This window comes from Podarcis gaigeae (assembly GCF_964106915.1).
Source record: "Podarcis gaigeae genome assembly, chromosome: 13".
Classification (NCBI taxonomy): Eukaryota; Metazoa; Chordata; class Lepidosauria; order Squamata; family Lacertidae; genus Podarcis; species Podarcis gaigeae.
Window position 1 is genome coordinate 28,050,296 of NC_139689.1, and position 27,774 is coordinate 28,078,069.

Sequence of the window (27,774 nt, forward strand, 5' to 3'; positions counted from 1 at the left end):
GTCTTCTGTTCCACATAACCCTATTTTTAAACCTGAAGTATAAAAACAACAAGAACATTTTACACATTTGGATTTCTTCTCGTTTCATAGTAGAATGTCTTGCAAACCCCCTCAATGTTTTTTTTTTTATTTCACAGCAGATACAGAGGTTTAAAAGGCAACCCATGCCATTCTTTGGGGTGGAGGAATGAACAATGTAAGCATATTCATTTCTCATCAGAAACTTAGGAGACCCACCAAGCTCAATAGGACTTAATCTCAAGTAAACACGCCAAAGAAACAAATTTGTGTGAGGGGCCATTTCTTTTCCTTTTTTTGATAAAAAATTATTGCAAAGTAAATACATTAATACCAAGCCACACATAAAGAATAATATAAAGAGAAAGAAAAAAATAAAGAAGGAAAGGGGGGGGAGCAAAGAAGACAGTAAAAGAACAAAGAAAAGTACATTTCAATACAATAAACACTATTTTACAAAATAATAATAGTAATAAGACTTCCATCACTCTCACAACACTTTCTTTCACATTTCATATTTTATCTGTATTTCAGTATTATTTTCATCTTAATATATAGATATGTATATATGTATGTTTCCCCTTTTCCATTCACGAGGTCATTCTAGACACAGCCAGATTTTTACATTAGAACCTTGTCTTTCTAAATAATCATTCAAGCACTTCCATTCCTTCTTGACTGTATTCAATGGCTTTAGTCTTATTATATCCATCCATTTGGCCAGTTCCAAATATTCACATAATTTACATAACCATTCCTCTTTGGTCGGTACCAGGAACCAGGTGAGGGGCCATTTCACCAACTCCTCTCTCCTTAAATTACTGGCTCAATTTCATAATTGGTTGGTGGATTCACTGTTTCTTGCCACGTCTAAGGCTGTGTACACATTACTAGGTTGTCCTGGTTCCTCAATTTGAGTCCAGGCAAGTTTGGCGGAAAACGCATCAAAATCTGATTAGAGAATCATAGAGAATCATACTGTAGAGTTAGAAGGGACCACAAGAGTCATCTAGTCTAACTCCCTGCAATGCAGGAATCTTTTGCCCAACGGGAGGCTCGAACCCACAGCTCTGAGATTACAAGTCTCATGCTCTACCAGCTGAGCTATATGTATGATTATTTCCTAAGAAACCACATATGGACTGTAATGTTGTGTACACTGCTCCCAAGCCAGCAATGGAAGCACACTGGTTGCGGAGCAAACAGGAACGTGTACACAGCCCTAGTGCAGGATTGCAGCCTAAGTCATCTTAAAAATGTGCCCTTATGAGATTTTCAGGGGGATCTCAGTATCCCAGACCTGGAAAAAGGGAAACATCCTCTCAGAGAAAGGATAGTTGAAAGTATAGATCAGTTCCATGGAGTCGGCGTCATAAAAGGAGAGGATTTCAAAATCGTACTCCAGGAGTATCTTGATCCGTCGCGGGGATTTCCACAGTGGAAGGACAGTGGAAGGAGAGGTAGAGGCCATGTATTCTCCCCCAATCAGCTGCAGTGCCCAAAACCCCTCAGTAACTCTGATGCATTGGTACCATTTTCTCCCTATGGATTCCCGGACTGCCCCAATGGCCCATGCTTTGGCCTTGCCCACCTCTACCACCCATTCCATAGTCCCAGAGGTGATGCCTTCTGCTCCGAGGACACATGGTGAAAAATTGAAGCGCTCAGGGTTGTCAGGAAGAACCTGGGCCTGTCTACCCAGGTACACACTTTTCCGATCTTCAGAAAGGATGAGGGTAGGGAAGGCTGTCTTGGGATCCAGTGTGACTTCCACTAAAAATAGAGATGGAGAATAGTTTGCAAACAACCTTACCAGCTGAAGAAATGACTTTCTACTCTAGGGGTTGAGAACCTTTGGCCCTCCAGATGTTGCTGAACTACAACTTCCATCATCCCTGGTCATTGGCCATGCTTCCTGAGGCTGATGGCAGTTGTAGTTCAGCAATACCCGTAGGGCCAACTGTTCCCCATACCTGTTCTCCTGCTTTAGTGGTAACAGTTTCCAGAGCACAGACATCTCAAGGTGAAGAACAACATTTTAGGAACAGTGAATGTTATTTAATGGTACCTTTGCTAACCAGAGGGACGCGGGTGGCGCTGTGGGTTAAACCACAGAGCCTAGGACTTGCCGATCAGAAGGTCAGCAGTTTGAATCCCCGCGAAGGGGTGAGCTCCTGTTGCTCGGTCCTGCTCCTGCCAACCTAGTAGTTCGAAAGCATGTCAAAGTGCAAGTAGATAAATAGGTACCACTCCGGTGGGAAGGTAAACGGTGTTTCCGTGTGCTGCTCTGGTTTGCCAGAAGCGGCTTAGTCATGCTGGCCACATAACCTGGAAGCTGTACGCCGGCTCCCTCAGCCAATAAAGCGAGATGAGCGCTGCAACCCCAGAGTCGGTCACGACTGGACCTAATGCTCAGGGGTCCCTTTACCCTTTACCTTTACCTTGCTAACCAGAAAAAAAAACATGTACTATTTTCCTTCCTAGGATAAGTTCTTTAAAACAAAAAACAAAAAAACAACTTTGTAGATTTGGGCATAGTTTCAGGTTGAACCCAGGAAAGCCTTCCGTGAAATATTACAGGTATATGTTTATGATATAATTATTATGATAATTACAAACTCATATTCATAACTATATCATTGCTGTTAAGAAGAAGAAAAAGGCCTTGATAATTATAATATGGTAAGTATGACTTAAAATTGCACATTATCTTCAAAATTACCATTCCAGAAGGCGTCTTCTTCTATTTGTCCCCATAAACTAACCTTTCTTTTGAGTCCCACAAAACTTGTCAGTGATACTGGACAGCAACCTTTCTTCCCGTTTTCTTTTTTCTTCCCTGGTCAAGGCCGCTGCTTTCGTAGGCTGCAGAAAAACTGTTGTTGTTTAAAAAAAAGAATGCTCTTGTTAAGAATAAGTAAATAAAAGAAAGAAGATTTCCCATCCCCTTTTTGCTCCCCTTATATTGCATGTACAAGAACAGTGTCTGTTTGTGGAAGTCCCATCAATAAACTGCTGCAAATAGGATCAGGGTCTGCATAGTATTGCAATAGTTAGGGCTTGTCCAGACTTTGCATCATCGATATGGGGCTCATGGAATAGAAATGTGCAGTATAAAGCCTGAGGCTGTTCTGTGGACAGAGTTGCACCCATCATCGGAGGGCCGCAGTCACATAGAAATATCACAATAAGAAACTGCTGGAGGCCCAGTGTCACAGCTGGCATAGTCTTGGATCTGCCAGGGCGCACAGCCCCCCAAAAGCACATAACAAATATGGTGGTATGTAGCTGCCCATTGGCTAAGCCTCCATATGTGCTTGGACTTTTTCACAAGGCTAGTACAGTGGTACCTCGGGTTAAGAACTTAATTTGTTCTGGAGGTCCGTTCTTAACCTGAAACTGTTCTTAACCTGAGGTACCACTTTATCTAATGGGGCCTCCTGCTGCCACCGCGCGATTTCTGTTCTCATCCTGAAGCAAAGTTCTTAACCCGAGGTACTATTTCTGTTTTTTTTTTTTTTTTTTTTTTTTTTTTTTTGCATTTTAAAATTTTATTGAGTTCGATTAAATATACATTATATACATTATATTCGAATTTCGGCATTTCTTATCATTTTGGGCTTCCTTCAGCGATGTTGACATTCATTCGTGTTTGAGTCTTAGAATCACATTCCATCCTTTCATATTGCCATTCGTACCTCCTTTTTTACATTGTTTCAATTAAACAATACTTGTTAGCTCTTTACAAAGCCTCTTTAAATGCCACTAACGTTGTATTTACAAAACATTTGTTCTCCAGATAACCCACGAATTTCCCCCAGTCTTCAATAAAGTTTTGATCTTTTAAGTATCTTATTTTCCCTGTCAGTTTGTCCAGCTCGGCGTATTCTGTTAATTTTGCTCTCCACTCTGCCACCATTGGGATTTCTTCCTGCTTCCATCTCTGAGCTAACACAATTCTGGCTGCCGTGACCGCGTACTGGAAGAGTTTGTAATCCTTTCTCCTAATATCCTTTCCCATAATGCAAAGTAAGAAAGCTTCTGGTTTTTTGACAAAAGTATAACCTAACATCTTTTTCACTTCATTGTACACTTCCTCCCAGAAACTTTTAACTTTCTTGCATTCCCACCATAGATGGTAAAATGTCCCTTCCTTTTGTTTGCATTTCCAACATTTGTTGTCTACCTTGTACATCTTGGCCAATTTCACGGGTGTCATATACCACCTGTATTGCATCTTCATCACATTTTCCCTAAGTGACATACAGGCCGTAAATTTTATATTCACTCTCCAAAGCTTTTCCCAGTCTTCCATTTGAATATTATACCCGAAATCCCTCGCCCACTGTACCATCACTGACTTCACCTCCTCGTCCTTCGTGTGCCACTCCAGAAGTATTTTATACATTTTAGAGAGGTTTTTATGTTCACTGTTTATTATCTTTTTTTGAAATATTGATTCTTTTTCCTCATAGCCCCTTTCCTTCACCTCTGCTTTAAACATCTCATTTATCTGGAAGTAGTGGAGCCACCCCTGTGTGAGCGTTTTGACCTGGTCGTATGGTTTAACTTTCCACTTCCCTCCTTCATTTATGACCATTTCTCCATACTTCCCCCTCTTTTCTTCCATATTAACTTTCTTAACGCTTGTTAACTCCTGGGGAGAAAGCCAGTGTGGTGTTCTCGGCTCTAATATGTTCTTATATCTGTCCCAGACCTCTATTAGTGGGCCCTTAAAGATGTGACTGGTGAACCCCTTGTGCACCCTTTTTTTATCCTTCCATAGGTATGCGTGCCACCCAAATTTGTTGTTGTACCCTTCAAGATCTAATAACTCTCTGTTTTCCAGCTTAACCCATTCTTTCATCCAACACAAACATGTCGCTTCATAGTAAAGTCTCATGTCTGGTAGGGCGAAGCCCCCTCTTTCTGTAGCATCCGTCAACAACTTAAATTTAATTCTGGGTTTCTTCCCTTCCCAAACATATCTAGAGATGGCTTTTTGCCATTCTTTAAAATTTTTTGTTCCTTTTAGTATGGGTAATGTTTGGAACAGAAATAACAGCTTGGGTAACAACATCATTTTCACCATAGATATTCTTCCCCAGAATGATAGTTTCATTCTGGCCCAAACCTCTAAATCTTTTTTAATTTTATTCCAGACCGGGATGTAATTGTTTTGATATAAGTCAATATTTTTGTTGGTAATCCAGATTCCTAAGTATTTTATCTTTTTAACAACCTCAATTCCAGTTTGTTGTTGTACTATTGCAGCCTTATCCTGATCCAAGTTTTTAACGATCATTTTTGTCTTACTCTTATTCAATTTGAATCCTGCGAGTTTCCCAAATTCCTCCATCTCGTCCAGAATCACCCTTATACTTTCTATAGGTTCTTCCACCGTTAAAACCACATCGTCTGCATAAGCTTTAACTTTGTACTCATTTGAACCTAATGTTATCCCTTTAATTTGCTTGTTTTGTCTTATTGCATTCAGCAGCACTTCTAGGACTACTATAAAGAGCAACGGTGAGAGCGGGCAGCCCTGCCTCGTTCCCTTAGAAATTTTTATTTCCTCAGTAATAACTCCATTAACTATCAGTCTCGCCTTCTGCTCAGTGTAAATTGCCCCTATACCATTTAAGAACTCCTGTCCCACTTCCATTACCTCCAAATTTTTAAACATAAAGTCCCAAATTATATTATCGAAGGCTTTCTCCGCGTCTATGAAAATTAGGCTAGCTGGTTTATCGCGACTATCTGATAGGTATTCGATAAGGTTAATTATGAATCTTGTATTGTTTCTTATTAACCTACCCGGGAGAAAGCCCGTCTGATCTTCATGTATCATCCTTGTTAATATCTTTTTTAGTCTTTTGGCTAGAATACCGGCAAAGATCTTGTAGTCCGTGTTTAATAAGGAGATGGGTCTGTAGTTCCTAACTTGAGTTAGATCCGAGTCTTGTTTGGGGATAATTGTTATAAAGGCCTCTTTCCACGAACCGGGCATGTCTCTTTCTTTTAAAATTTTATTCATTACTTCCATTAGTGGTGTTATCAATGTATCTTTCATTTCCTTATAGTAACTCGGTGTGAACCCGTCTGGGCCCGGTGCCTTTCCTCTTTTCAGTTCTTTTATCACCTGTTCTATCTCTGTTCTGCAAATTGGGGCATTTAGCTGATCTTTTTCCTCTGATGACATCTTCTTCACCATCTTTTCTTTTAAATATCTTTCTATCTTTTTCTTGTTGTTCCTTTCTTTATTTCTGTAAAGATGCTCATAGAAATCCAAGAACCCTTTTCTAATTTCTTTCGGGTCAGTTGTTTCTTCTCCGTTTATTACTATTTTGTTGATTGTATTTTGCTCCTTCCTCTTTTTGACTTGCCACGCAAGCCATTTACCTGACTTATTGGCGAATTCAAAGTTTTTTTGTCTTAACCATTTAATATTCCACTCAACCTCCTTATTTATTATAATTGCAACCTGTGTTTGGAGGGACTTTATTTCCTGCATTATTCTTTCATTATTCGGCTTTTTGATCAGTTTCTGCTCATTATCCATAATCTGTCTCAAAATCTCTTTTAACCTCTTTTCCTTATTCTTTTTTTTCAAGACATTTTGTTGGATAAAGAGGCCCCTCATTACAGCTTTACTTGTGTCCCATACCGTACTTGTTTTCACCCCTTTGTCGAGATTATCTAGGAAGTATTCCCCTAGTTTTTTCCGAATTCTTTCAACAAATTTTTGGTCATCCCATAGGTTATCATTTAATCTCCATCTAAAGGTTCGTTCTTCCACTCCCTTCATCTCCATTTCGATTGGATTATGATCTGATATAACTTTAGCCTGGATTTCAACTTTTTTAACTCTTGGTGACAGTTCATTCGATATCCATATTTGGTCTAATCTTGAGAATGACTGGTCAAAAACCAAACGCTTAATGTGGGGATTAAGGTATTAAAAAGTACTGTGGTCAGATGCTGGAGGGGCCACGTACCTACTCCCCTACCCACTATACCCCCGCTGTGCTCTCTTCCCCGCTACCCCCGATTGAGAAGTTGGAAATAGACTGAATAGATAGGTCGCTACTGAGGCGCGTGCATAGCACCACACTGGGACACTTAAAACTTCAGTATTAACGCTAGAAATCCCAGCTGTTCCTCTCTCGTGGTTTCGGACTTAGTGAAAGATATCAGCTCGGGAAAGATATCAGCTCAGGAAAGAATTTATCCACCCACCTTTCAGGACTAAACTCTTGGATCAATTTAACGTGAACGTTTTCCGTTGGAGGTGCATGGTCTGGTACCCGGGCTCAGATCAGACTGGAGGTTCCGGGAGCGGCTTCTCACAATTGTATTCGATCTTCACTTGGACTGTATGGTCTTACAAGTTCATAAATCAGGTCTACGAACATTAAGCCACCGATTGGATTAGCCCGAATAGGGGCAGGAAGATCTCAAACTGACCACTCTGACAACCAACGGGTAACCTACCCCCCTAGAGATTTGGGGGGGAAGGGACATTAGTCAAGTCAACTAAGTGGAGAGAAACTGCGAACGAAGTTGGTTACTACCGTATTTATCTATATTTTGGGTTTGTTATCTGACAATTGTAGTTCCGCTTGGTTACCGCTATTTGCTGCTCACTTATCTGAACCTGTTTATATTTTTTGCGGTGAATAATTCTGGTATTGGTTCAGGGGATTTGGTCTACCCCAAGAATTGGCTTTCGAGTAAGAATAAGAGCTCTAAAATATAGAAAGAAGGGATAGACCAGTAAAAACTAGTGGAATATTTGATACATAAAGATTAGTGATAATGTCATATAACCAGAAAAAAGGGGCGGAGGGGGGTACACCAACAGAGAGGAAAGCCTCAAAACAAGAAACGGAATTTAGAACAGAAATATTGAGGATGTTTGCAGAAATAAAGCAAAGTGAGAAAAATTTGGAGACAAAATTAGAGCAGGTAGATAATAAAATTGGAAAAATGGACAAAAGGATTGAAGAGACAGTGAGCGAACTTAAAGGACAGATTAAGGAGGTATCAAAAAGAGTGGATGAGGGGCTAAAAAAGACCAAACAGGAAATGAAAGAAATGAGACGGGAAGAAGAAAAAATGAAAGATGAGATAGCAGACTTACATAAAATACAGGAAGAATTAAAAGACTCCATTGCGATGAACGAACTCAAACAAAGGGAAGTGAATTTAAGAATGAGACAGGTCCCGGAATTACAAAACGAAAATATAAAAGAAAGATTAACAAAGGAAATAGCACAGTGGATGGAGTTAGCAGAGGAGGAAGTGGCAGGAACAATTCTAAATGCATACAGAATGAAAACCAAAGCAAGTAAAGTAAGGAAACTTCCAGGCGACTGTTTAGTTACATTTAAAGATAAAGAGATGAGGAACCTGATTTTACAAAGGAACAGAGAGAAGAGATTGTACATCGATGGGAACTATATAATTGTATTTAAAGATATTCCTATAAGACTGCTGAAACGTAGAGAATCATATAAACCACTGGTGCAATTACTAAAAAAAAATAGAATAGACTTTCGTTGGGAATTCCCGGAGGGGGTTTCCTTCTTTTATAAAGGAGTTAAAAGAAGGCTGACAAGCCCCGAAGAAGTAGGAAAGTTTACAAGAAGATACAAAGAACTTCAACAAGGAGAGGAGGAGTCGAAAGGAGCTGAAGGCGGAAGAAGTCCGAGGGTGGAATCAGAGCTGGGAGAAGAGGAAGATCGGAGCGAAAGGAAAACAGAGGAAGAGGAAGAAGACGAAGAAGGAGAAGAACCAGAGAGACTTTAGGTAAAACAAAAAAACAAAAAACTAAATTCAATAAATTCAATAAAAATGACATTAAAATTATGTAGTTGGAATGTTAATGGGATGAACGACAAGAAAAAACGGAATGGAATTGAGCGTTTCTTAAAAAAGAAGAATCTGGATGTCACATGTTTACAAGAAACGCATGTGGCGAAGAAACACAGAAAAATCCTGATTAATAAGAGGTTAGGGAACGAATTCATCTCCTCAGACAAAGAGAAAAAAAGGGGAGTTGTATTATATATTAAAAGTAAAATTGAGGCACACGAATTATTTAAGGATGAGGAAGGAAGAATAATTGCGGTACGTATAAATTGGCAAGGCGAAGTATTGATAATAGTAGGGATTTATGCCCCTAATGGGAATAAAACAGAATTTTTTAGCTCATTGGAAGAAAAGTTATTTGAATACATGGACCAAAAAATCATACTAATGGGAGACCTGAATGATGTGGTTTCAAATGAAATGGACCGACTAAGAAACTCAAAAAATAGAGATGGTAAATTACCTAAGACATTTTTCACATTGACTAAGAACTGCAACCTTATCGACATATGGAGACTGAAACACCCTTTAGAGAAACAATTCACATATCATTCAGAGCCGAGGTACTATTTCTGGGTTAACGGCATCTGTAACCCGAGGTACCACTGTACAGCTTCCTGCAACTGCAAGGCTCCATCTTACAATATGGAGCAGGGAACAGCATGTGGCCGCTTTTTGAAACACAGAAGGTTGGGCCAGGCAGCCACTGCTACTCACTAAGCCCTAGTCAGCTGCACTGAGGTAGTGGCAGTCCCAGTGATGTCGCCATGGGCAAGGAAGGGAGAATCTCTGCTGCCAGGGAGGCAAGGGAACAAAGCATGAGTTCCAGGTATCAGGGACAGTGGTGAGCTCACCAGGCGTGGAGGACAAGGGCTCCACTGCAAGTATGAGGCCCTTCAAGGACTGTTGCTGGCCGTACACTGCTGTATTGGAGAGACGGGTTTTCATCTTAGAATTACAGATAAATAGAGTTGGGAGGGACCCGCAGGGTCATCTAGTCCAACCTTCCTACAATGCAGGAATCTCAGCTAAAGCATCCATGACAGATGGCCATCCATTGTTGCCCACCCAGGCACACAGCAGACGAGCGAAGACCGTTTGGTGCTCACAACCACACCATACATTTAAAGCACACGGATTCCGCCCAAAGAATTATGGGAGCCCTAGTTCATAGCTCTGTGATGGTTGAACTGCAGTTCCCAGGATTCTGTGTGCAAAGTCTATGGGCATTTCTCAAGCATGTTTGATACACGGATGAAGCGCAGAATTCATAGCAAATTGGACAAGAGACCTACGAAGCCTGGAACGGTGGGGCTCCTTTGTTTACTTACACGCTGGCATCTCTCGTTTGACTTTTGCCGACAGATCCTTTCTATTTATTCGGTCAAGGATGTTGACTGTCATCTGCAATGCTTTCGCCTCCTCGTAGGCCCTGACCATGAGCCGTGCTATTTCCGTGAGGTCGGCCTTCTCGGTCTTACAGTGCCGGATCGGCTTGTAGCCTTGCTCCAGTGGGTAGTCTTCGAGGTGCATCTTAAATCTCTTGAATTCCTCCTCTGTGAGCTCATCCAAGTAGTCCACCAATTTGCAGCAGACACTGTTGGACATCTTGGCCCCTCCCAGTCAAAGGTTTACGGAAGGAGGAAAAATGGTCTCTAGGAGAAGGAAGGGGAGTCAATTCTCTTCTGATTGGATTGAAGAAGCAAAGACGGGACTGACTAGTTTCTGCAAAGTGTCATGAGCTGTGAGCTGAAGGATGCACAATAATTTTACACAATAATTTCAGTTTCATAAAAGGAGTCTCCTCAACCCATTTATTTATTTATTATTATTATTATTATTATTATTATTATTTATAAGCAACTTAATGACAAAATGGAAACTGGGGAAATCAAAAGCCATTGAAAAGAATGAAACAACAAACAATACCACATTCCTAAAATGCTCATCCAACAATATAGTAAGAGGGACAAGTTTCTGGAAAAAAGCATAATTTCAAGGGGAACCAGTGATTGCAAATATCAGTTACCTCCCTCTAAAGAAAGGTGAGCCCAACCTCACCCCAAAATGAATGCTAAATAAGTAGGAGTCATATAATAAAAATAGATTGGCCCCATTTTGCTCAGTTTTCCTTTTGTTACAAAACAGATATATGCTCTATCTCCACACAGCTCTGTAGAAGTCATGTCCTGCCTTTTCATGCTCTGTGAGTATCAAATATACCACAGAGTACTCCATTATGCGTGCATATTGGGTACATTCAGGTCAAGTTCTGTTTGACAAAGTCTGTTTGACAAGAACTTAAGAGGGGAAGCTGTGGTAATTACAGCAAAAGCAAGAAAAGAACTTTGCAGCAACTGTGTCTGTCCGTATTCAGGAGTAAATTATATTGAATTCAATGGTGTTTTTTTTCTCCCAGGTAAGCACAACAAATTTATTTTCTAGTACAGAAGTTGTGTTTTGGGTGCCCATCCCACTTCCATCTGACACAGGTATATATATTGTATATTATAAACAGTATATCACCCTGCTTCCGTAGCCCTGGCTCAGGTTTGTTTATTATTCTGAAACCCAGCCAAACCTGTTTGATCAGCGACGACAGGAGGACAAAAGAGACATGTATGTACAGAACAAGAAGTAAGGCGCCTTTCAAGTCAACAGCCCGGGCTCAACATTTAACTTGAGGGAAGGTTCAGACTTTGGGGGAAAACTCACCGCTCCTTCCTTGCTGCGGTCGTCCTCTTTGGCATGGCACAGCAAATGAAAGTGAAAGTTCCGGGGAAGGTAAAACTCAATTCTGCCCCCCTCCCAAAGTTGAAAGTGTCGTCATAGCTTGCTTGTGCCGCGCAGACTTTGAACACTCTTGCTTCCTTCAAAGTTTATAGCTAAAAAAAGGTTAGAAACCTTTCTCAAAAAACCATCTGCTCTGGCTCTATAGGAAAACAAGCATACATTAGATAGCCAGCTGCTTAAAAGGAAATAATCCTTGAGTAACTTTAACAGGAGCTCCATCTGCAGAGATCAATAAGGGAAGCTCTTCATGGCCTGGGGGTTTGTCAGCTGTTAATGCCAGCCGATTAAACTACTGTTAAAAGTAATAGGAGCAGGGGTCTTATACATTTTTTGAGATCTATCCCCCCCTCCCCACACACACATATGCACATTCATTTTCTTGATGTTCTTCTGTTTGTTGATGTTCAATTTGGTAAGACTGTGATCCACTCTGCCAAAGAAATGAGACAGGAAGGTATCTGAATACTGGGAGCCGGGGCTATTATTTTCTTAGCGCCCTGGTAAAGTGTGTTAGAAATTTAATTAACTTATGAATAGAGCAGGGATCCTGGCAAAAGCTTTAGGGGTCCGTACCTGTTTCTTTGGTGCATCCGCCCTTTGGTCTGTCATTTTCCGCCACTCTTCTCAATAGCTTGGGATTCGAAGGATAAAGCTTTCCAATTGCTGCATGCTGGGAATCCCAGTTCTCCTCCATTAAAGAAATCCCACCCTCGTCCTTCTCCAGTTACAGGCTCCTTTCCTGTGCTTATGCTGCCCTCGTGTGGCCCCATTCCTGTTCACTGTAGGCATTGAGTCTCTTGTTCAGTATAGCAGCACAAGGGGGTGGGGAGGCGTGGGTGGGGTAGCCTTTTCCTCTCACATGGTCTCAACAAAAATGCCAACTGCCTTTTGGAAAGAGAGGGAAGCTCCCATCCCAATGCAATAGCTTTGGGAGGGGGGGAGAGGTGATTTTCAACAGGGCTATATTATTGGGAGTGGAACAAGTTAAATCCCACTTCCCAGGGCACCACAGGCTTGTGCACCACAGGCTCAACTAGACCACCCAGCAGCCAGTTTATTAAAAAATGGGGGGAGCGGGAGATTTATATATCTTCAAGTGACATCTTGTCATGTGTAGCTTGGCCCATAAGTCTACACACTAACAGTGAGCTCAGCTTTTTAGACTTAATGGGTATGAGTCAGCTAAAGTTGACCACTTTAAATTTCCATTGATTTCCGTGGTATTTAAGATTGGGTTTAATTCTGCCATTGGCATCCATACGAATTAAGTGTTTCGCTTTGATGCTTGTAGCTTGTTTAGCTTTGGTGCCTGTTGTAGACATGCGCTTCTGTTATAGGACCACAACACAGCGCATGCCAGTTTGCTAAAACGTAAGTTTAGCAGGTAACCCAAAGTACAGTAGAGCTGGGAGCTAACAGATACAAGTCTTTTCTGCAGTTATAAGTAAACTGGGGGTGGGATTTCCCAGGCAGTCACAGCCACAGCCTATGAATGTGAGGTTACAACGGGTAGATGAGGTCACAAAGCCAGTCTCTGGTGACTGGTCATGTTGCCTATGGTGATTAGTCAGGTTATCCCTGCATCTCATTGCTAAGGTGCAGTTGAGGTTGAAGGGATGAGGAGCAGGTTCACTTCATTCATTGTCTCTTGATGGCATTTCGGCACCAGGACATCTTCAGAGTACTCATTTTCTCAAGGTGCATAGTATTGCTGAATACAGAAAGGAAGGATTCCTATATATTTCCTATTCATATTTTATCCCATGTCTCTTTAGAACTGTATCTTGTGCTTTACTGTAGAATTAGGCTATGTAACAGCTTTATATAGCACTGTTTAAAGCAGGAATAGGGAACATGTGGCTGCTACTATCATCATCAATAAGATTTATATGCCACTTAATATACACAGTACCTAAGTGGTTCACATAAAGCATAGTAAGGTAAGAAAAATAAAAATGTATGTACAACATTTAAAACCAAAAACACAAAGAAATACATGAGTAAAAACAGAAAAGCTATCAATAAAGCATTCAATTAAATCACTGGTCAACAACAAATTTGTTTCTGCATTTTTTCAGCTGATTTAGGACTAATCTGTTGTGCTGAATCTAAAAATCACATTGGCTTTGTTCAATCAGGTCAACTTTTTGAGCTATGGCCACATGTCGGGGTTTTTTACGTTTTTGTTCACATGTACGCTTGTGTGGAGCATTTTAGAAGAAGTTGGTGGGGTTAAAATGCCATGTTGAATAATTGTTTTGATTGGAAATGATTATTTTAATGACAAGAAGTATTCAGATCCGATAGTTCTGGGTGATTATGTCGAAAAGGGATCAGTTTGAAGTCATAAAACCTCGAAATCTTCCATAAATTGGTGCTCAGCATTACACGAAGGAGGACTGGCCTGTGCAGGAGGAACTGGTGCCTTGCAGAAAAAGAAACATCATCAACGACCCTCTGGTGGACAGAGACAGAATACTCTTCCCACCGCTGTACATCAAGCTCGGCTTAATCAAGCAGTTCACCAAGGCTCTGGACAAGGATGGTGACTGCTTCACTTACTTGTGCCAGGCTTTTCCAGGATTGACCATGGAGAAGTTGAAAGCTGGCATTTTTGATGGTCCTCAGATCTGTCAGTTCATCAGAGATCCAGAGTTCAGAAACTCAATGAACAAAGTGGAACTGGAAGCGTGGAAGGCATTTGTTCTGGTAGTGAAGAACTTTATTGGCAACAATAAAGCCAGAAACTATGCAGAACTTGTCAACAACATGCTGACTGCTTTCAGAAACCTGTGCTGCAACATGAGCGTCAAGATGCGCTACCTATTTTCACATATGGACTGGTTTCCTGAGAACCTGGGTTCAATGAGTGACGAGCAGGGGGAGAGATTCCATCAGGACATGAAAGAGATGGAGACCAGGTATCAGGGTCGCTGGGACGCAGTCATGATGGCTAACTACTGTTGGACTCTGAAGAGAGACCTCCCTGCCACTGAGCATTCCAGGAGTTCCAAGAAACGGAAGTTCATGCCCTGAAGTTTGAAAAATGCTGAAGCAACATGCAATTTACGTGTACTTACCTTTATCACTGCCCACCATTCAGTTTACAGTAATCGATGTTTCTATCAGGTAATCAATATATGTTGTTGGAAAAACATTTTTTTCTCTTAAAAACATATTTAGGATTATATGTGTTGACAAAAATCAGCTGATAATGCCACAAAAATGTAATCGATTTTGTCACAAGATCTGATTTTTTTCAAATCAACATAGCACAAAAACCTGACCTGATGGAGAGAAACAGATGCCATTTCCTGATTCAGCAGTGCAAAAATACCCTAAATCAGTTGTAGAAATCTAGACAACATTCAAAAAGTAAAAAATTGTTGCCCAGTGAATAGAACATGGTGAATCTGATGAGCCTGGGAATGCCAGGTTAAATAGATGGGTCTTCAGGAAGTGTTTAAAATTTGAAACTCTTTCTGCCTCATGAACTGTGCACGGAAGGGTGTTTGACCACTGGCTATGTTGATAATAGCTGGAGTGGCACGGGTTCCCCATCCCTGGTTTAGAAAATAAACCCAGCAACAGGATTTTGGAGGTTCTCAGACAAGGCATCTCTGTGGGACCCCTTAACCTGGAAGAAATGGGCATGTAATTCTCTACCACTGGCTGAGTTCTCCACATTTTATGGTAGATCATTGCAGCTATTCTGTAGCCAGACATTTTATTCAGGACAACCAGAATATCAGTTGGAGTAGCCCAGTATATTTATTTTGTTTCATAGTGTTAAATACAAATAAAAAGTACAAAAAAAATAAATAAGGGCTTAGAGCTCATCAGTTATTCCGGTGCCTTTTCATTCATTAGCCAGAAAACAATAGAAGGCAACAGCAATTTTATTTTTAGAGAGCAACTGGACAAAAGTCTGCCTGGGTGCTTTCCAGGAAAAAGGACTAGAGACTTAGGTTTTTTATTTAAAAAAACAGCTGAACATTCAGGAGAGAGGCCAGGAATATTTCTGAGGAGCCACATCCTTGTTCCACCCACCCTTACAGGTTGTGATAGTCATGACAGGCATGTAAGTGGTTCTGTTTAGGCAGCTGAGTCCTTGACGGGTGCCAGCACAAAGTGAAATAACCTGCAACCGTTGCAAACTATAGAAATCATTTTGGTTCAAGCTGAAGACAGTTGCCCCAGTCCAACAAGAGATCCTTACAGGTAAGCAGCCTTCTGCATGCCACTAATGTGCATTTTAAAACTGTTTTCACTCCTCTTTGAGCTGAAAAAGGCTCCCAGAGCAGGTTTCAATTATCAGTAATGAGACTACCCATGACCCTCCAGCATTTTGAATAAAACATTTTTGCAAAAGGCTATTTGAAGAGCACAGATGGTTGTGTTTATGAGTGCACATGAGAAACGCCCAACAAATGGTACTTATTGTTCCTGTCTTAGCACTTCTGTCCTTTTCTTACATATATCAGGCCTAACTCAGCTGATAGGCGGACAGGTTTTGCTTCGCAGCAAGTCTAGCATCCCAGACTTCACTTAAGCTTTTGGCTTACTTACTTAAAACCATCTGAGTGGTTTTCCTGAACTGTTCCTCAGAAGATAGTGCCATCTCCAGCATGGCGAGTTTGATCTTCTCCTGCTGATGCACATCACTCCACCGTATATATTTTATGGATGAGCCTCAGTAGGATGAGGATGCCTTGGCCCACAAGATCTTAAGATCCTTGTAAACCTATAATCCATCAGAAAACAGGGCAACCCTTTATCCCATACACCCCCTAATTCAATCTCCTCGTGAGCAAGGCTGAGCCAAAACTTGCTAGAAAGTGTATGATCCTTCCTACACCTCAGGCAACGCCATGCTGAAGGCCGCAGGTTGACAGCTGTTGCAAATCTGCTGTAAAAGGTGTCTTTCAGACGAGTAGGAAGCATCCATCATACAAAACAGTATTTATTTACAGGTACAGATTATATGCGGATGGTGATAGGGAAGGCAGCAAGTGCCAGACGGCCAGCTAGACTGGAGGACCCCAAGTTCTGGCGCACAGCTTAGCCGCAGGGACCATCACACAGCCTGTAGCTGAGAGTGCACCAAACAGGGAAAGGTCAGTTTTGGCCCGCCCCAAAGTTACTCAAGGTCATTGAGGAGCTGCAGTTCAAAGACCTGCAGGTGCTCCTTGAGCCGTCGATGTGCCTCGGCGCTGTGCGGCCGCCGCTCGCGCTGAAGCTCACAGATCCGAAGGCGGAGTCGCTGTTCTCTGCGCCGGCAGGCCTGGAGCTGCCGCTGCGCCTTCCCCAGAGCATCGAGGGCTGCCTCCGCTCGCCGCTTCCACAGCAAGGCACTGCCTACCTGGTAGCTGTGCTCGCTCTGGATGTAAGCCCCAGCTGGGGGAGGCAGGCGCAACATGTAGAGAGAGAGGGAAACGGGGTGGGATGAATCCCCCACGGGCTCCGGGAGGGCCGGGGAAGGAGAAGCTTCTTCCTGGCCAGTAGCAGCGGGTGACTGTTCCAGGGGAATGTCTGACAGGGTGGCCAGGCTCTCTGACGCCGGCCCTGGGAGGTCAGGCTGGCTTCGAGGCTCGCCGCTGGTGGGAGCAGCTCCAGGGCTTGGCAGCTCTTGTGCAGGGAAGCAGGAGATGTCCATGCACAAAGGACTCGACTCCTCCTCCAGGCAAGGGCTGCAGCTGTAGGCAAGGAACAGAACCCTGGTCAGACAGGAACCGAGTGGGGAAGATCTGCCACACTTTTATCACAGGTGTAGTGACAAGAAGAAGAGGACAAAATTGGACATGTGCTTGTTCCAGACGCTTCCCGAAATAACCCAAGCATGCCAGCATGGAGCAATAACGGTGGTCCAACTTCAACCAGAGGGCAGCAGCTTCCCTACCCCTGCAGTAAGACAGCACTCCTGTGTGCACACTTCCGAAGAAGCGAGCCCCACTGAACATAATTAACATTCATAGGATGGTACAGGAAGGGAGGGAAGACCTTCCACAGAGCATGGCAAGAGAAGCCAGAAGGGCAGTGCTCACCTCTGCTTCTGCTGACGTTTCGCGAGTTTCGAGTTGCCTAGCTTTGATTTTTGGCGCAGTTTGGTGTGAAGTTCAAATATTGTAGGAACAGCACCCTCTTTGAGCCGATGATAGCCACTGCAAAAAGGAGCATCAACACTCATAAGCCATCTCTGGCTTCAGACAGGCAAGCATCCTTCTCTTGAAGGTCATCTGAACTATAGACCTTGCAGCAAAGCATCTCTTTTTGGGGAGCTGCTGGGTTCTGGGAGGTGCTAGCTGCACCCGCAGTTAGCCAGTTATATTTCTTTATTGCAATGTTTTTCCTCTAGATCTCTGCACGTGCAACTGCATGTGCCGAGTCCCAAATAAGCAGAATGAACTTTGTAAGTAACACACACTGCTTAAATTTGATTTCTCCCCACAAATCTCAATGGAGATAATCCAGCATGACATCTACAATACAGCACTCCCACTTGCTTATTCTCCTAAGAAGATATAAAATTGCTTTATAATGAGTCGGACCATTATTGCCCACTACTATTTGCTCTCAGTGATACTTAAGGACTCAGGAAGAGGCTTTTCCCAATACATACTACTTAAGATCCTCACACACCTTCATTACTTTATCAAACTGATCTAACAGGTCTTGGTGACTTGGGTATGTCTAGGTTTATCTTTTCAGCATCTGCACACATTGGATTCTGCCCTCACCCCCCAAAAAAGTATTTAAATTGAAAGCTGGTCACCCTGAATAAACCACAGAGCAGGTCTCCCATGACAGCTTTCTGGCCTTCAACAATTGTTCCCCCCACCCCGCCGGCCTTTAAGTCATTTCTAGCTCCCTTCTCCACCCCCTCTGCAAGCAGCACCTTTGCCAATGGCAAATGTATAATCTAAGACATTGTCCAATTGTGACCATATCCACCTGTTTTAATTCTGCTTAGCTGTTCATGACCTTTCATATTCCAGTGACCTACCTGGTGCCCACCAGTTCGAAGCAACTCTTCTCAAAGTGCTTGGAGCAAAAGTAAACATACTTGGAGGCAGGGTCCCAAAGACCCTGGCCGCTCATGTCCTTCCTCCGACAATTCTCCAACCACATCGCTCGCCGGGGGTTGTCCTTTGGAAGTCTAGGAGCACACACAGAAGGTGAGTTAGAGTTAGCCAGGAAAAGATGAGCAGCACAGTGCAGCGAAACAGTGGAGGCCTTCTTCCCAGGAACAAGGACATTTGTCTGAAAATGTCATCCCAGGAGCTTCCCTGTCATGTGCATCATAGGGCAAAAGTATGATTTGATTGCATGGAATAACAATTGCTCTGGGTGAGTAGCTTAGTGTCAAACTGAGTCTGACTGATCCCTTGGGGCTCCAGATACTTAGCTAACATAAGGCTCTTTCCCAGGCTGGAAAAAGAACTATAGCATCATTCTAGGCCTTTAACACTAGGAGACACTACAAGGATATATACATTACTATTTCCAGAGATTATGGCTGTTCAGACAACAGTATCACTGCAGTGCAAAATAAAAGTAAGTGTGGCTAAGTAAAATATTCCATAGTTTTTGGTGAAGCCACCCTGCAACTTGCCCTTCCCGTTCACATTTCATGCCAACAAATCCCCATCTTGGACGCCTTTTTTGGTGAGAGAGAGGGCATGACATGATTGTTACTTTAAAAAAGAAGTATGCATATTACAGCTTCTGTTTGTGCGAAATCTGCTTAAGGTACCGTAAAAAGGCACTGTGAACTCCAGAAATGATAACAGGGAAATACAGTGGTACCTTGGTTCTCAAACACATTGGTACTCAAACGCCGGAAACCCTGAAGTAAGTGTTCCGAGTTTTGCATATTTTTCGGAAGCTGAAAATCTGGTGCGGCTGTCGGCTATTGTTTCTGGGGCACCTGCACCAATCAGAAGTTGTGCCTTGGTTTTCGAACATTTCAGAAGTCAAACAGCCTTCGGAATGGATAAAGTTTGGAGCTTTTGTTTTTGCTATTTATTTTGCATTTTTGTTTTTTAGGCTTTTTCAGTTAATTTGTTTTTGTTACTGTGTGGAACCCAGTTCAGCTACTGATTGACTGTGTGACTGCAGAAGTGGATAAAAGCCCCCCATCCAAAAACTGACTATCATCAGTGTAGGTAAGAAAAAAACCCAATTTTAATTTTTATCATCTACAATACTGTCTTAGTTATTTTATAGTACAGTACATTGATTATTGCTTTCATTTTATGGATCAATCGTCTTGTTAGATAGTAAAATTGCTGTTTTAGGGGTTATTTTTAAAAGTCTGGAACAGATTAATCTGTTTTGCATTACTTTCTATGGGAAAGCACGCCTTGGATTTGGAACACTTTGGTTTTGGAACGGACTTCCGGAACGGATTAAATTTGAGAACCAAGGTACCACTGTAATGGAAAGATCTTCAACTAGTCAAAGGAGTGACAGCAGGAATCCGGTAGGTTTTCTTAGCCTTTCCTCTGCCTTGTGACAGCTCTAACTTTGGATCAATGGCTACACACACACACACTTTATTTTCTGCTATGAGCTCCTCAAGGAAGGGTGGGACAGAAATATAAGAAGAAATACTAATATCCCCAACGTGATATTCCTGCAGACTAGTACCACCCAGCCCTCAATTCAAAATGGGCACCATTTTGAAAGGGAGATTGGGTGGGCCCAGAATAGCATCAACTCTCACCGATGGAAGGAAATGCCTCGGTTGCGTGTCTCAGGAGTGTCACGGGTGCAGCAGCCAGTGGCAGAACAGTGGCGGGGCATCTATAAGAAAAGAGAGGAACTTTAAAACCCACACTATCGTGAAGACTCAGGATAAGCTATAGAAGCTATTATATTTGTATTTTAAGAGGAAGGGGCATGTTGAGTATTCAGAAGCCCCAAGAGCTGACTAAGTGTGCTAAGAAAGTCCCAAAATTCTGCAACAAGTTATCATAATTCGTTGCCAAAAGCATCTGCATTCTATAAACTGTAGAAATTATTCTAATCAGCACAATTTATTCGCATAATCTGCTAGTTTTTGTTTTTTAGGCAGAGGTTAAGACAAGGAGCTATATAGGGAAGCGAAGTCCCATCCCACAATATAACTACTGGAAATCATCTTCATCCACCCACCTGGTTTATGAGGTTTCACCAGCATTCCAGACAAAACTTAAAAGCCCACCTTCACAAGACATCTAAGAGTCTGAAGAAGCAGGATCCCTTGCACAGGAACACAGTAAGTTTTTCAGTCTGGCATGGAAGACACACAAGCTGACTCTCAAGTCATGCAGGTTCTTCCTTTTGTTATACTTGATGGGTACCTACTCTCTGATTGCATCTGTTTCAATTATTTTTCAGGGTATCAGAAATAATGAGGGGCTAGGAGAAAAAAGAAAAGCCACCTCATATTTTCTGGGCCTCTGTATCTCTCATTGTAGAACAGCAGAAACAGCAAGGCAGCACATAACATCCTTATAACACTAAGGCAATATCCCAGAAACCATTTAAGTAAATACACTTAGGGTTTGGACAGCTCTAAAAGCAGAGCAACCATCTTCAGGAAATGGCATAAGGCTGTGCAAGCCATGTATCCTTTGGAAGAAGATTATGGAAGCTCTCGTCAGAGATTACTGAATCTCTTGTCAGGGTTTGGGGTTGTGGGGAGAGACAAAGCATCAAACCAAAATGCTCAAAAACCAAACTGGGAATCTGAAGCAAAGAGAAAATTACTTGTGCAAAACAATATAAAATTATGAGTGCTGAGGGGGAAAGGATACTAGAACAGGGTCACCCAGTAAAACTGATTTGGCAGTAGGCCAAGGACAGGGAAAGGAATGTGCTTCTGCACACAGCAGATTAATGCAGTGAATTCAATACCCAGATGTGATAACTTAGTACTTAAAAAAGAAAAGAGCATTGAACATGTTCGTGGAGAAGACAATCAACTGCTAGTGGAAATTATTCTTCCACAGCCTCTTACATCCATCTTTGGAAGTACACCTCTTCCAAGTTCTATCCAGCATTCTCTGTTGTTTGCTTCCTGCTGTTAGTTTTAGATTGTCCACCCACTGTATATGTGGCTATACCCTTCAACTTTTGAAACTGAAGGTCTCCAGTTACCAGATACTAGCACAAAGCAACAGGGAATGAGAGTTGCCTTCATCCACTGCTGGGAAGGGTGGGGCATTCCAGTGGATCTACTTGGCCAATGCTGCATCAGAATATTGGCCTAAATAGATCCAATGTAACATGGTAGCTAAAGTATAAGCTCTCAGAGATCTTAACCCTCCACCTTTTTGCTTAGGCATTATTTTCATTTGCACGGCATTTCATTTTATGATGCTAGGGCTGAATTTTCTTCCCTCACAGCCAAGTTGGCTCACATTTGGATGTTGCAGATATCACTTAGGTTGCACTAGAGGCAAGATGATGTGCCCAACAACACCGGAATCCAGACAAGGATACAAATAGGAAAATGGAGAGCAAAAGCAGGTGTTGAGAAAATACAGCTGTACGAGATAGGAACGAGAAAACACTGCTCTTAAGTGAAACAGAGAGAGGCCTAGACAGAAGGTTTCATACATCTCACAGCCATTCAGCTGCTGATCTCCTAAGGGGTTATTTATTTTTAAAACCTGTATCCCATCCATCCCCCTGGGGGTTCATGGCTCCGGTGCTCTTCCACTTTCGCCACTCACTTCAATCCTCACAACAGTGAGGTGGGTGGCGTGGCTAGTTCAAGGTCACCCTAACCAGCTTCAGAGCCAAATAGCGGGGAATGAAGCCAGGATTCTCACCCCACACAACCCCCAGGTTCTAGTCTGACCCTTTTAATACCACCCCACAGGCAGCTGAAAACAGACTGGCGACGCCCTTACATTCACACGCTTTCACCCACCCGACCGTGTTAGTCCTAACGTGCATCTGTAATTGGGAGCCGGCGGAGGGCAAGGAAAGGCTTGGGGGGGGATTTCTTTTTGCCAATTACACCCATTATTCCGGGTTAGCTAATCTGGAATGAAATGGGAAGAACGTTTGAGTGACAGGAACTGAGGACAATCCCAAAGGGATGGGGGAGGGAATGTCATGAGCCACCCCCCCCCCCGCAAGGAAAGGGACATTCCAGAGTTTGAAATGACCGGGGGGGGATATGCAGAGCAAAATGGGCGGGGCCACAGCAGGTCTCCATCTCTCTCTCCCCCCTCCCCCCCCCACCGGGAAAGGAGGAAAAGCGGCCAAAATGCCCCTCCTCCCACAGCCCACCGCCGAGAACGGAGACGCAGAGGAAGGGCTCGCGGCGGAGAAGTCGGCTGAGCGGGTTACTAATTTTTATTTTATTGGTTTCTCTCCTCACCTCCCCACTCCCATTGCTCGGGGCACCGCCGTCGCGGCTTCGAAGCTGACAGGGGGAATCTCAGCACCTTCTCGCGAGAATAGGTGCGCGAGCAATCTAGGACCTAGAGATAGGAAAAAGTGAAGAGAGCCCATCGGCGCAGGCCATTTCCGCTCTCGAATTCCATTCGCTCAGGCGTTCAGAATGCAAGGATCGCTTCCCCCGTAGAGCAAAGAGCCAACGCAAGAGACAACAACGCTTTTATGAAAAGCATTTTTAGTCTGCAATCCTAGACGTCTTTGCCCGAGGATAGGAAAACCTAGGGGTTGCGTCTTGTGTATTACAGGAAGTTCAGGCTGCGCGCTTTTCTCACCTTTTCCTACCTCTAGGGAGCGAGATTGCAGCTCCTACGTATCACCCCCTGCCTGACCAATCCCCCTCTCGCCTTTCTAGGCGCTTGGGTTGCTTCCGGGCAGCCTGGCGCAACCTAACCTCCCGTCTCCTTTCTCCCAACCCCACCCTCAGTCATTACAGCCAATCAAAGGCCGCCCCCGTGCCCATGAAAAGGCGGGTACCATCGCCCCGTGGGTCAATCACAAGCGCGCCAAAGCACCCTGGCAGGAGGCGCGCGAGCCTGGGGGCCAACTGTCAGTGGGCCGGTTTGCTTTTAAAGCGGTTCTGTCCACTTAGACCAGGCAGCCTTTGCCCAAAGGTTCACAAGCTGATAGACATGACACAAAAAGAGGGGAAGGGAGAAAGAAGCAGACTCAAGTGACAGTTATTAAAGTTAGATAGCAAGTTCCTATCTACCAATTTCGCATGGGGCCCTCTACCTATGGAATATGCAGAAATGGCGAAATTTACCGCGAGAATAAGAAATGAAGATAACAGACTTTTTATAAAAGAGTAGAAATTATTGAATATTTACAGATAAATTGCAAACAGATAAAAACATTAGCAGGATTATTGTAATAACCTGCAGTTTCATGAGAGTACATATTTAAAGTAGATAATTAAATGGGCAAATTAAATGAATTTAGATATGCAGAAGATATTAAAACATAAATTTAGGAACTGCAGAAAGAGGGGAAAGGAAGTCAAACTTTGCTTTAGTATATGTGCTGCCAAAGCGAGCACATACGCCACAATGGCAGCAAGGATTCTTCTAGCAAAGTATTGGAAGACACAGGAGTTACCCACGCTGGAAGAGTGGCAGGCAAAAGTGATTGACTTTATGGGACTGGCAGAAATGACCGGCAGAATCCGCGACCAGGAGAAAGAGACTGTGGAGGAAGACTGGAAGAAATTTAAAGCATATCTTAAAAATTGCTATAAAATTGAGGAGTGTTAAAGTGTGAAGGGAAAGGAAGATGTATAATTACAGCTATATATTTTTTTTATTTAATGTGAAATTGAAAAGGAGAATAAATTAAATTCTAATTGGTTAAAAGGGTTGCTGAAAAATTTGTAAAACTAGGATGCAAAAAGGGGAAGGTATGGGGAAGTCCGAGAAAAGAGGCTTATGAAAATGAGGTTAAGAAAACAAAATCTATGTATTTGTTTGTGTGTGTTGTTGTTTGTATTGTCTGGTGTTGTTTTGTTGTTAAAACTGGAAAATCAATAAAAATTATTTTTAAAAAAAGGAAGTCAAACTTTGAAATGTTAAATTGATTGTAAAACTAGTGAAATGTATAAACTTGAAAAATAAATAAAAACTTTGAAAAATAATTATTCTTTTTATTTTGTGACTCCTAACTATTTAGTATTCATTGACCTCCAGAAAGTCCCTATCCCTGCTCTTGCATCCCCCCCTTTAGGTAAAGGGCCACAGACAAGAATATTGTTATGGCTACATGGGCTTCTTGGCCGTGTTCAGTTTTTTTACTGCAGTTTTTGCTAGGGGAAAATATGTTTACAACTTCAATGAAGCCAAATTTATCACCTTCAGCGTGTTGTTATTTTGTAGTCTTTGGATATATTCTAGCTTTTTTATTCCTCCCCCACTCTGCTGGAACTGAACAAATATGCCATGCGTTCTTCAGAATTTATGATAGGGGTATTATAATTTCAGTGGTGTACAAACTCATTATCTTGAGTATTGCCTCTTCTAACGGGCCTGTTTCAATCGGACTTGAGGTGTGTTGAGTCAGCCTATGATTAAAAATGAAAAACTCTGCATTGTTAGCTTAAACAAACTCTGAACTTCCAGAATTTAAACAGTGGTGAGATAAAAAATATTCTTGCATAACCCATCTCAATATATGGAGAAGGAACCAGGAATGGCATCTTGTCCTCAGGATTGAGGGTGCCTGCCGCTGCAATGGGGATGTGCAACATCACACGCATATATACAGGTGTGAGCGTGACATCGCACGTCCGCATGGTGGTCCCTCTTCCTCCTCTGCAGGCTGGATCCAACCCCACCCCACCCCGGAAAATGATGCCTTGCTGGCTGGCTGCAGACTACGGAGCTGAACATCTCTCTTGGAGGCAGTGCCGCTGACACCTGCCAGATTTTCTCATTGACTTTGTGGCTGTCCAACCCCCACAATTATATTATTGTGCCTCCCTGGAATTGGCTGCTATGGAAGGAACTTTTGGGTTTACTACTAAAGGTCAAACTGCCCTTTTTGGTAGAAATGCAGGATTTCTTCAGTTTTAAAAATATCAGCTTCCACTTCCTTCCCAGGAAAGAGGAGGAGTATTGAAAGAAACTAGACCAGAAAGTCTGATCCCAGCAATTAAGTCTTTGAAAACATTTAAGTTATGGGATGTTGCAGCGACGGTTGCAATGTGGCAGTGGACAGGGAAATATAGGGAGAGAAGAAAATGGTTTCCTTGATCCTGGCAATCTAAATTATCCTAGACATGAAAATTGTGAAATTAGAATGCTCTCCTCACACTATACCATCTTCAGCTATATAGTCATAAAGCGTTTCAGCCTGGTAAACAGTGCTAATCCTGAGCCCTCCTCCTCCTCCTCCGATCACTCTTGGCAAGAAAGATTGTCTTCCATGAACACAGTCTTAACAGTGAGTCCAGAAGTGACTGGAGGCCAATTCTGGATCCACAAGTCCTTCCACAGTGGGGACATAGGTTTCCTGGCAGGAGTTGATCACGGTGAAGGTTTGTCAAATGTGCCTTATTCTTGCTGTTTCTCCTTTTTGCCCTGAGCTCGTGCTTATTCAAAGTCCATGACACCCTTGGTAAAGGATGTTCTCCAGTTGGAGATGAAGATAATCAATAGTGTTGGGCCGATAACACACCCCTGTTTAATGTCTGATCCCACTGTGAATGGTTGACTTTGAGAGCCGTTGTTATCCACGATTGTTGCCGTCATGTTATCATGGAGGAGCCAAAGGATGTTCACAAATTTATCTGGGCAGCTGTTTTTCAGAAGGACAGTCCACAGGGAAGTACAATTTACAGTATCAAAGGCCTTAGTCAGGTAGATAAACGCCATATACTGGAGTTGATTTTGCTCTCTGCATTTTTCTTGAAGCTGTTAAGCAGTGAAATTCATATCCACTGTCCCCCTAGAATATCCAAAACCATATTTGGATCCAGGAAGTGTGTCCTCAGATATAGTTAGGAGACGGTTTGCTAAGATCCTTACAATAATTTTGCTGGCTGTGGCCAAGAAAGAGATACCTCAATAATTTCCACAATCCGTTCTATCAGCTTTTTAAAAAAGATTGATAATTTTGGCATCCCTAAAGTCTCCTGGGATCTCTTCTCTCTGCCAGACTTTTTTGATGAGCTTGTGAAGTTGTTGGGTAAGCTCAATTCTGCCCACTTTGAAGACTTTGGCAGGTATCCCATCAGATTTGCTGGCTGTGTTGTTTTTCATTTGGTTAATAGCTGTACACAGATTTCCAGATCTGAAGATACAGCAAGATTTGGAGATACATGCAACACTAGCATGTTGGAGTAAGATTTGAGGTAGATGGGAAAGGTGGGATGAGTTTCCTCTCCTACCCTTAAATACCACGTTTTCTGTTCCAGGGCAGCTGTTATCCTGAACATTATCACTCTTTTTAGAAGGAAAGGTGTATTGCAGTATTTTGAGCAAAAACACGATGGACTCCCCCCCCAAAATGAGGGAAAATATAACCTGTGCATCAGAATTTGAAAGATGAAGAAGAAGGTGACCAGCAGATTTAGATTTCAAAGATTAGCAAAACGATGACATACGGGTCAGAACTCCGGAAAAGGAATGAAAACATAACCTGTGGGTGAGGACACCAAAGCAAAAAATAAAAAAATGACCATTTTGGTGATATTCTGAAGTGTTTGGCTATCCTTTGTTCCTGAGTACCAAGTGGCTGTGGAGATCTTCTCCACTGGCTTACCAAGTTACATGTTTGTTTGCAAATACTACATTATTGTGTAAGATGCACTGTTTTCAGCTCAGCTATCAATTCTAGGATTTCAGCAGGGTCGGTATTGGGCCAGACGGGAAGGGGATTAGAAGGTCTCCAATGAGTGGCCGGAGCTTCTGCCACTGAGAAATATTTTCTCAGGAACTGCTCCCATGTAGGGGCCGGGATCACCGTTAAGGGATATTTCGTGTTTCTTCCCTTTATTAAGGCCCAAAATTTCTGGGAGTTATGAGATTTTGAGGCAGAAATTATAGTCTGCCAACGATTTGAATGCCATTCCCGTTTGGCCGATTTCTGGGCCTGTTTGTATGCTTTTTTAGCCAGGGAATAAGATGGAGGTAAAGCCGGAGC

At 42.6% G+C, this 27,774-nt stretch overlaps 2 protein-coding genes and 2 long non-coding RNA genes across 12 annotated transcripts; 2 read left to right on the plus strand and 2 right to left on the minus strand.

The window, feature by feature from the left end:
* Positions 1-1,137: 1,137 nt before the first annotated feature.
* LOC310829684 (butyrophilin subfamily 1 member A1-like) lies at positions 1,138-12,674 on the minus strand. 5 transcript variants are annotated; one of them, XM_083708413.1, is made up of 5 exons: positions 12,259-12,674; positions 11,608-11,824; positions 10,224-10,547; positions 2,784-2,894; positions 1,138-1,791 (listed from the first exon to the last, which is right to left on the minus strand). In XM_083708413.1, the coding sequence occupies exons 3-5, from the start codon at positions 10,498-10,500 to the stop codon at positions 1,283-1,285; spliced, it is 897 nt and encodes a 298-aa protein (XP_083564539.1). In that variant the 5' UTR covers positions 10,501-10,547; positions 11,608-11,824; positions 12,259-12,674; the 3' UTR covers positions 1,138-1,282. The 5 variants fall into 5 exon arrangements, with proteins under 5 accessions (XP_083564539.1, XP_083564538.1, XP_083564536.1 ...); XM_083708412.1 differs by having other exon boundaries at positions 10,224-10,641; positions 11,608-11,762; positions 12,259-12,673; XM_083708410.1 differs by having other exon boundaries at positions 10,224-10,641; positions 12,259-12,673.
* Positions 12,675-15,433: 2,759 nt separating this feature from the next.
* THAP7 (THAP domain containing 7) lies at positions 15,434-23,542 on the minus strand. Of its 2 annotated transcripts, none has more exons than XM_083708404.1 (5): positions 23,063-23,323; positions 20,411-20,490; positions 18,689-18,841; positions 17,730-17,846; positions 15,434-17,381 (listed from the first exon to the last, which is right to left on the minus strand). In XM_083708404.1, exons 2-5 carry the CDS (start codon positions 20,488-20,490, stop codon positions 16,826-16,828), a joined length of 906 nt encoding a protein of 301 aa, XP_083564530.1. In that variant the 5' UTR covers positions 23,063-23,323; the 3' UTR covers positions 15,434-16,825. The 2 variants fall into 2 exon arrangements, with proteins under 2 accessions (XP_083564530.1, XP_083564531.1); XM_083708405.1 differs by lacking the exon at positions 23,063-23,323 and adding an exon at positions 23,415-23,542 and having other exon boundaries at positions 16,633-17,381.
* LOC310829719 lies at positions 16,661-20,990 on the plus strand. 4 transcript variants are annotated; one of them, XR_014557327.1, is made up of 4 exons: positions 16,661-16,802; positions 18,681-18,860; positions 19,113-20,167; positions 20,758-20,990. It is a non-coding gene; the product is annotated as an uncharacterized lncRNA (long non-coding RNA). The 4 variants fall into 4 exon arrangements; XR_014557328.1 differs by lacking the exon at positions 20,758-20,990 and adding an exon at positions 20,327-20,422; XR_014557330.1 differs by lacking the exon at positions 20,758-20,990 and having other exon boundaries at positions 19,113-19,239; positions 19,732-20,404.
* LOC310829736 lies at positions 22,511-27,130 on the plus strand. The gene is made up of 2 exons (XR_014557348.1): positions 22,511-23,026; positions 26,552-27,130. It is a non-coding gene; the product is annotated as an uncharacterized lncRNA (long non-coding RNA).
* The last annotated feature ends 644 nt before the right edge of the window (positions 27,131-27,774 follow it).

Bases quoted from the DNA above. Each gene is read 5' to 3' on its own strand.
- THAP7 (XM_083708404.1), bottom strand. From the start codon at position 20,490: ATGCCCCGCCACTGTTCTGCCACTGGCTGCTGCACCCGTGACACTCCT. The intron at 18,842-20,410 runs GTGAGAGTTGAT...GTGTGCTCCTAG, and splicing joins CGAGGCATTTCCTTCCATCG to ACTTCCAAAGGACAACCCCC. The intron at 17,847-18,688 runs GTAGGTCACTGG...TCCTTTTTGCAG, and splicing joins TTCGAACTGGTGGGCACCAG to TGGCTATCATCGGCTCAAAG.
- LOC310829684 (XM_083708414.1), bottom strand. From the start codon at position 10,500: ATGTCCAACAGTGTCTGCTGCAAATTGGTGGACTACTTGGATGAGCTC. The intron at 2,895-10,223 runs GTAAGTAAACAA...AAACAACAACAG, and splicing joins CAAACGAGAGATGCCAGCGT to TTTTTCTGCAGCCTACGAAA. The intron at 1,792-2,783 runs GTTAGTTTATGG...CTCTATTTTTAG, and splicing joins TTGTGGGACTCAAAAGAAAG to TGGAAGTCACACTGGATCCC.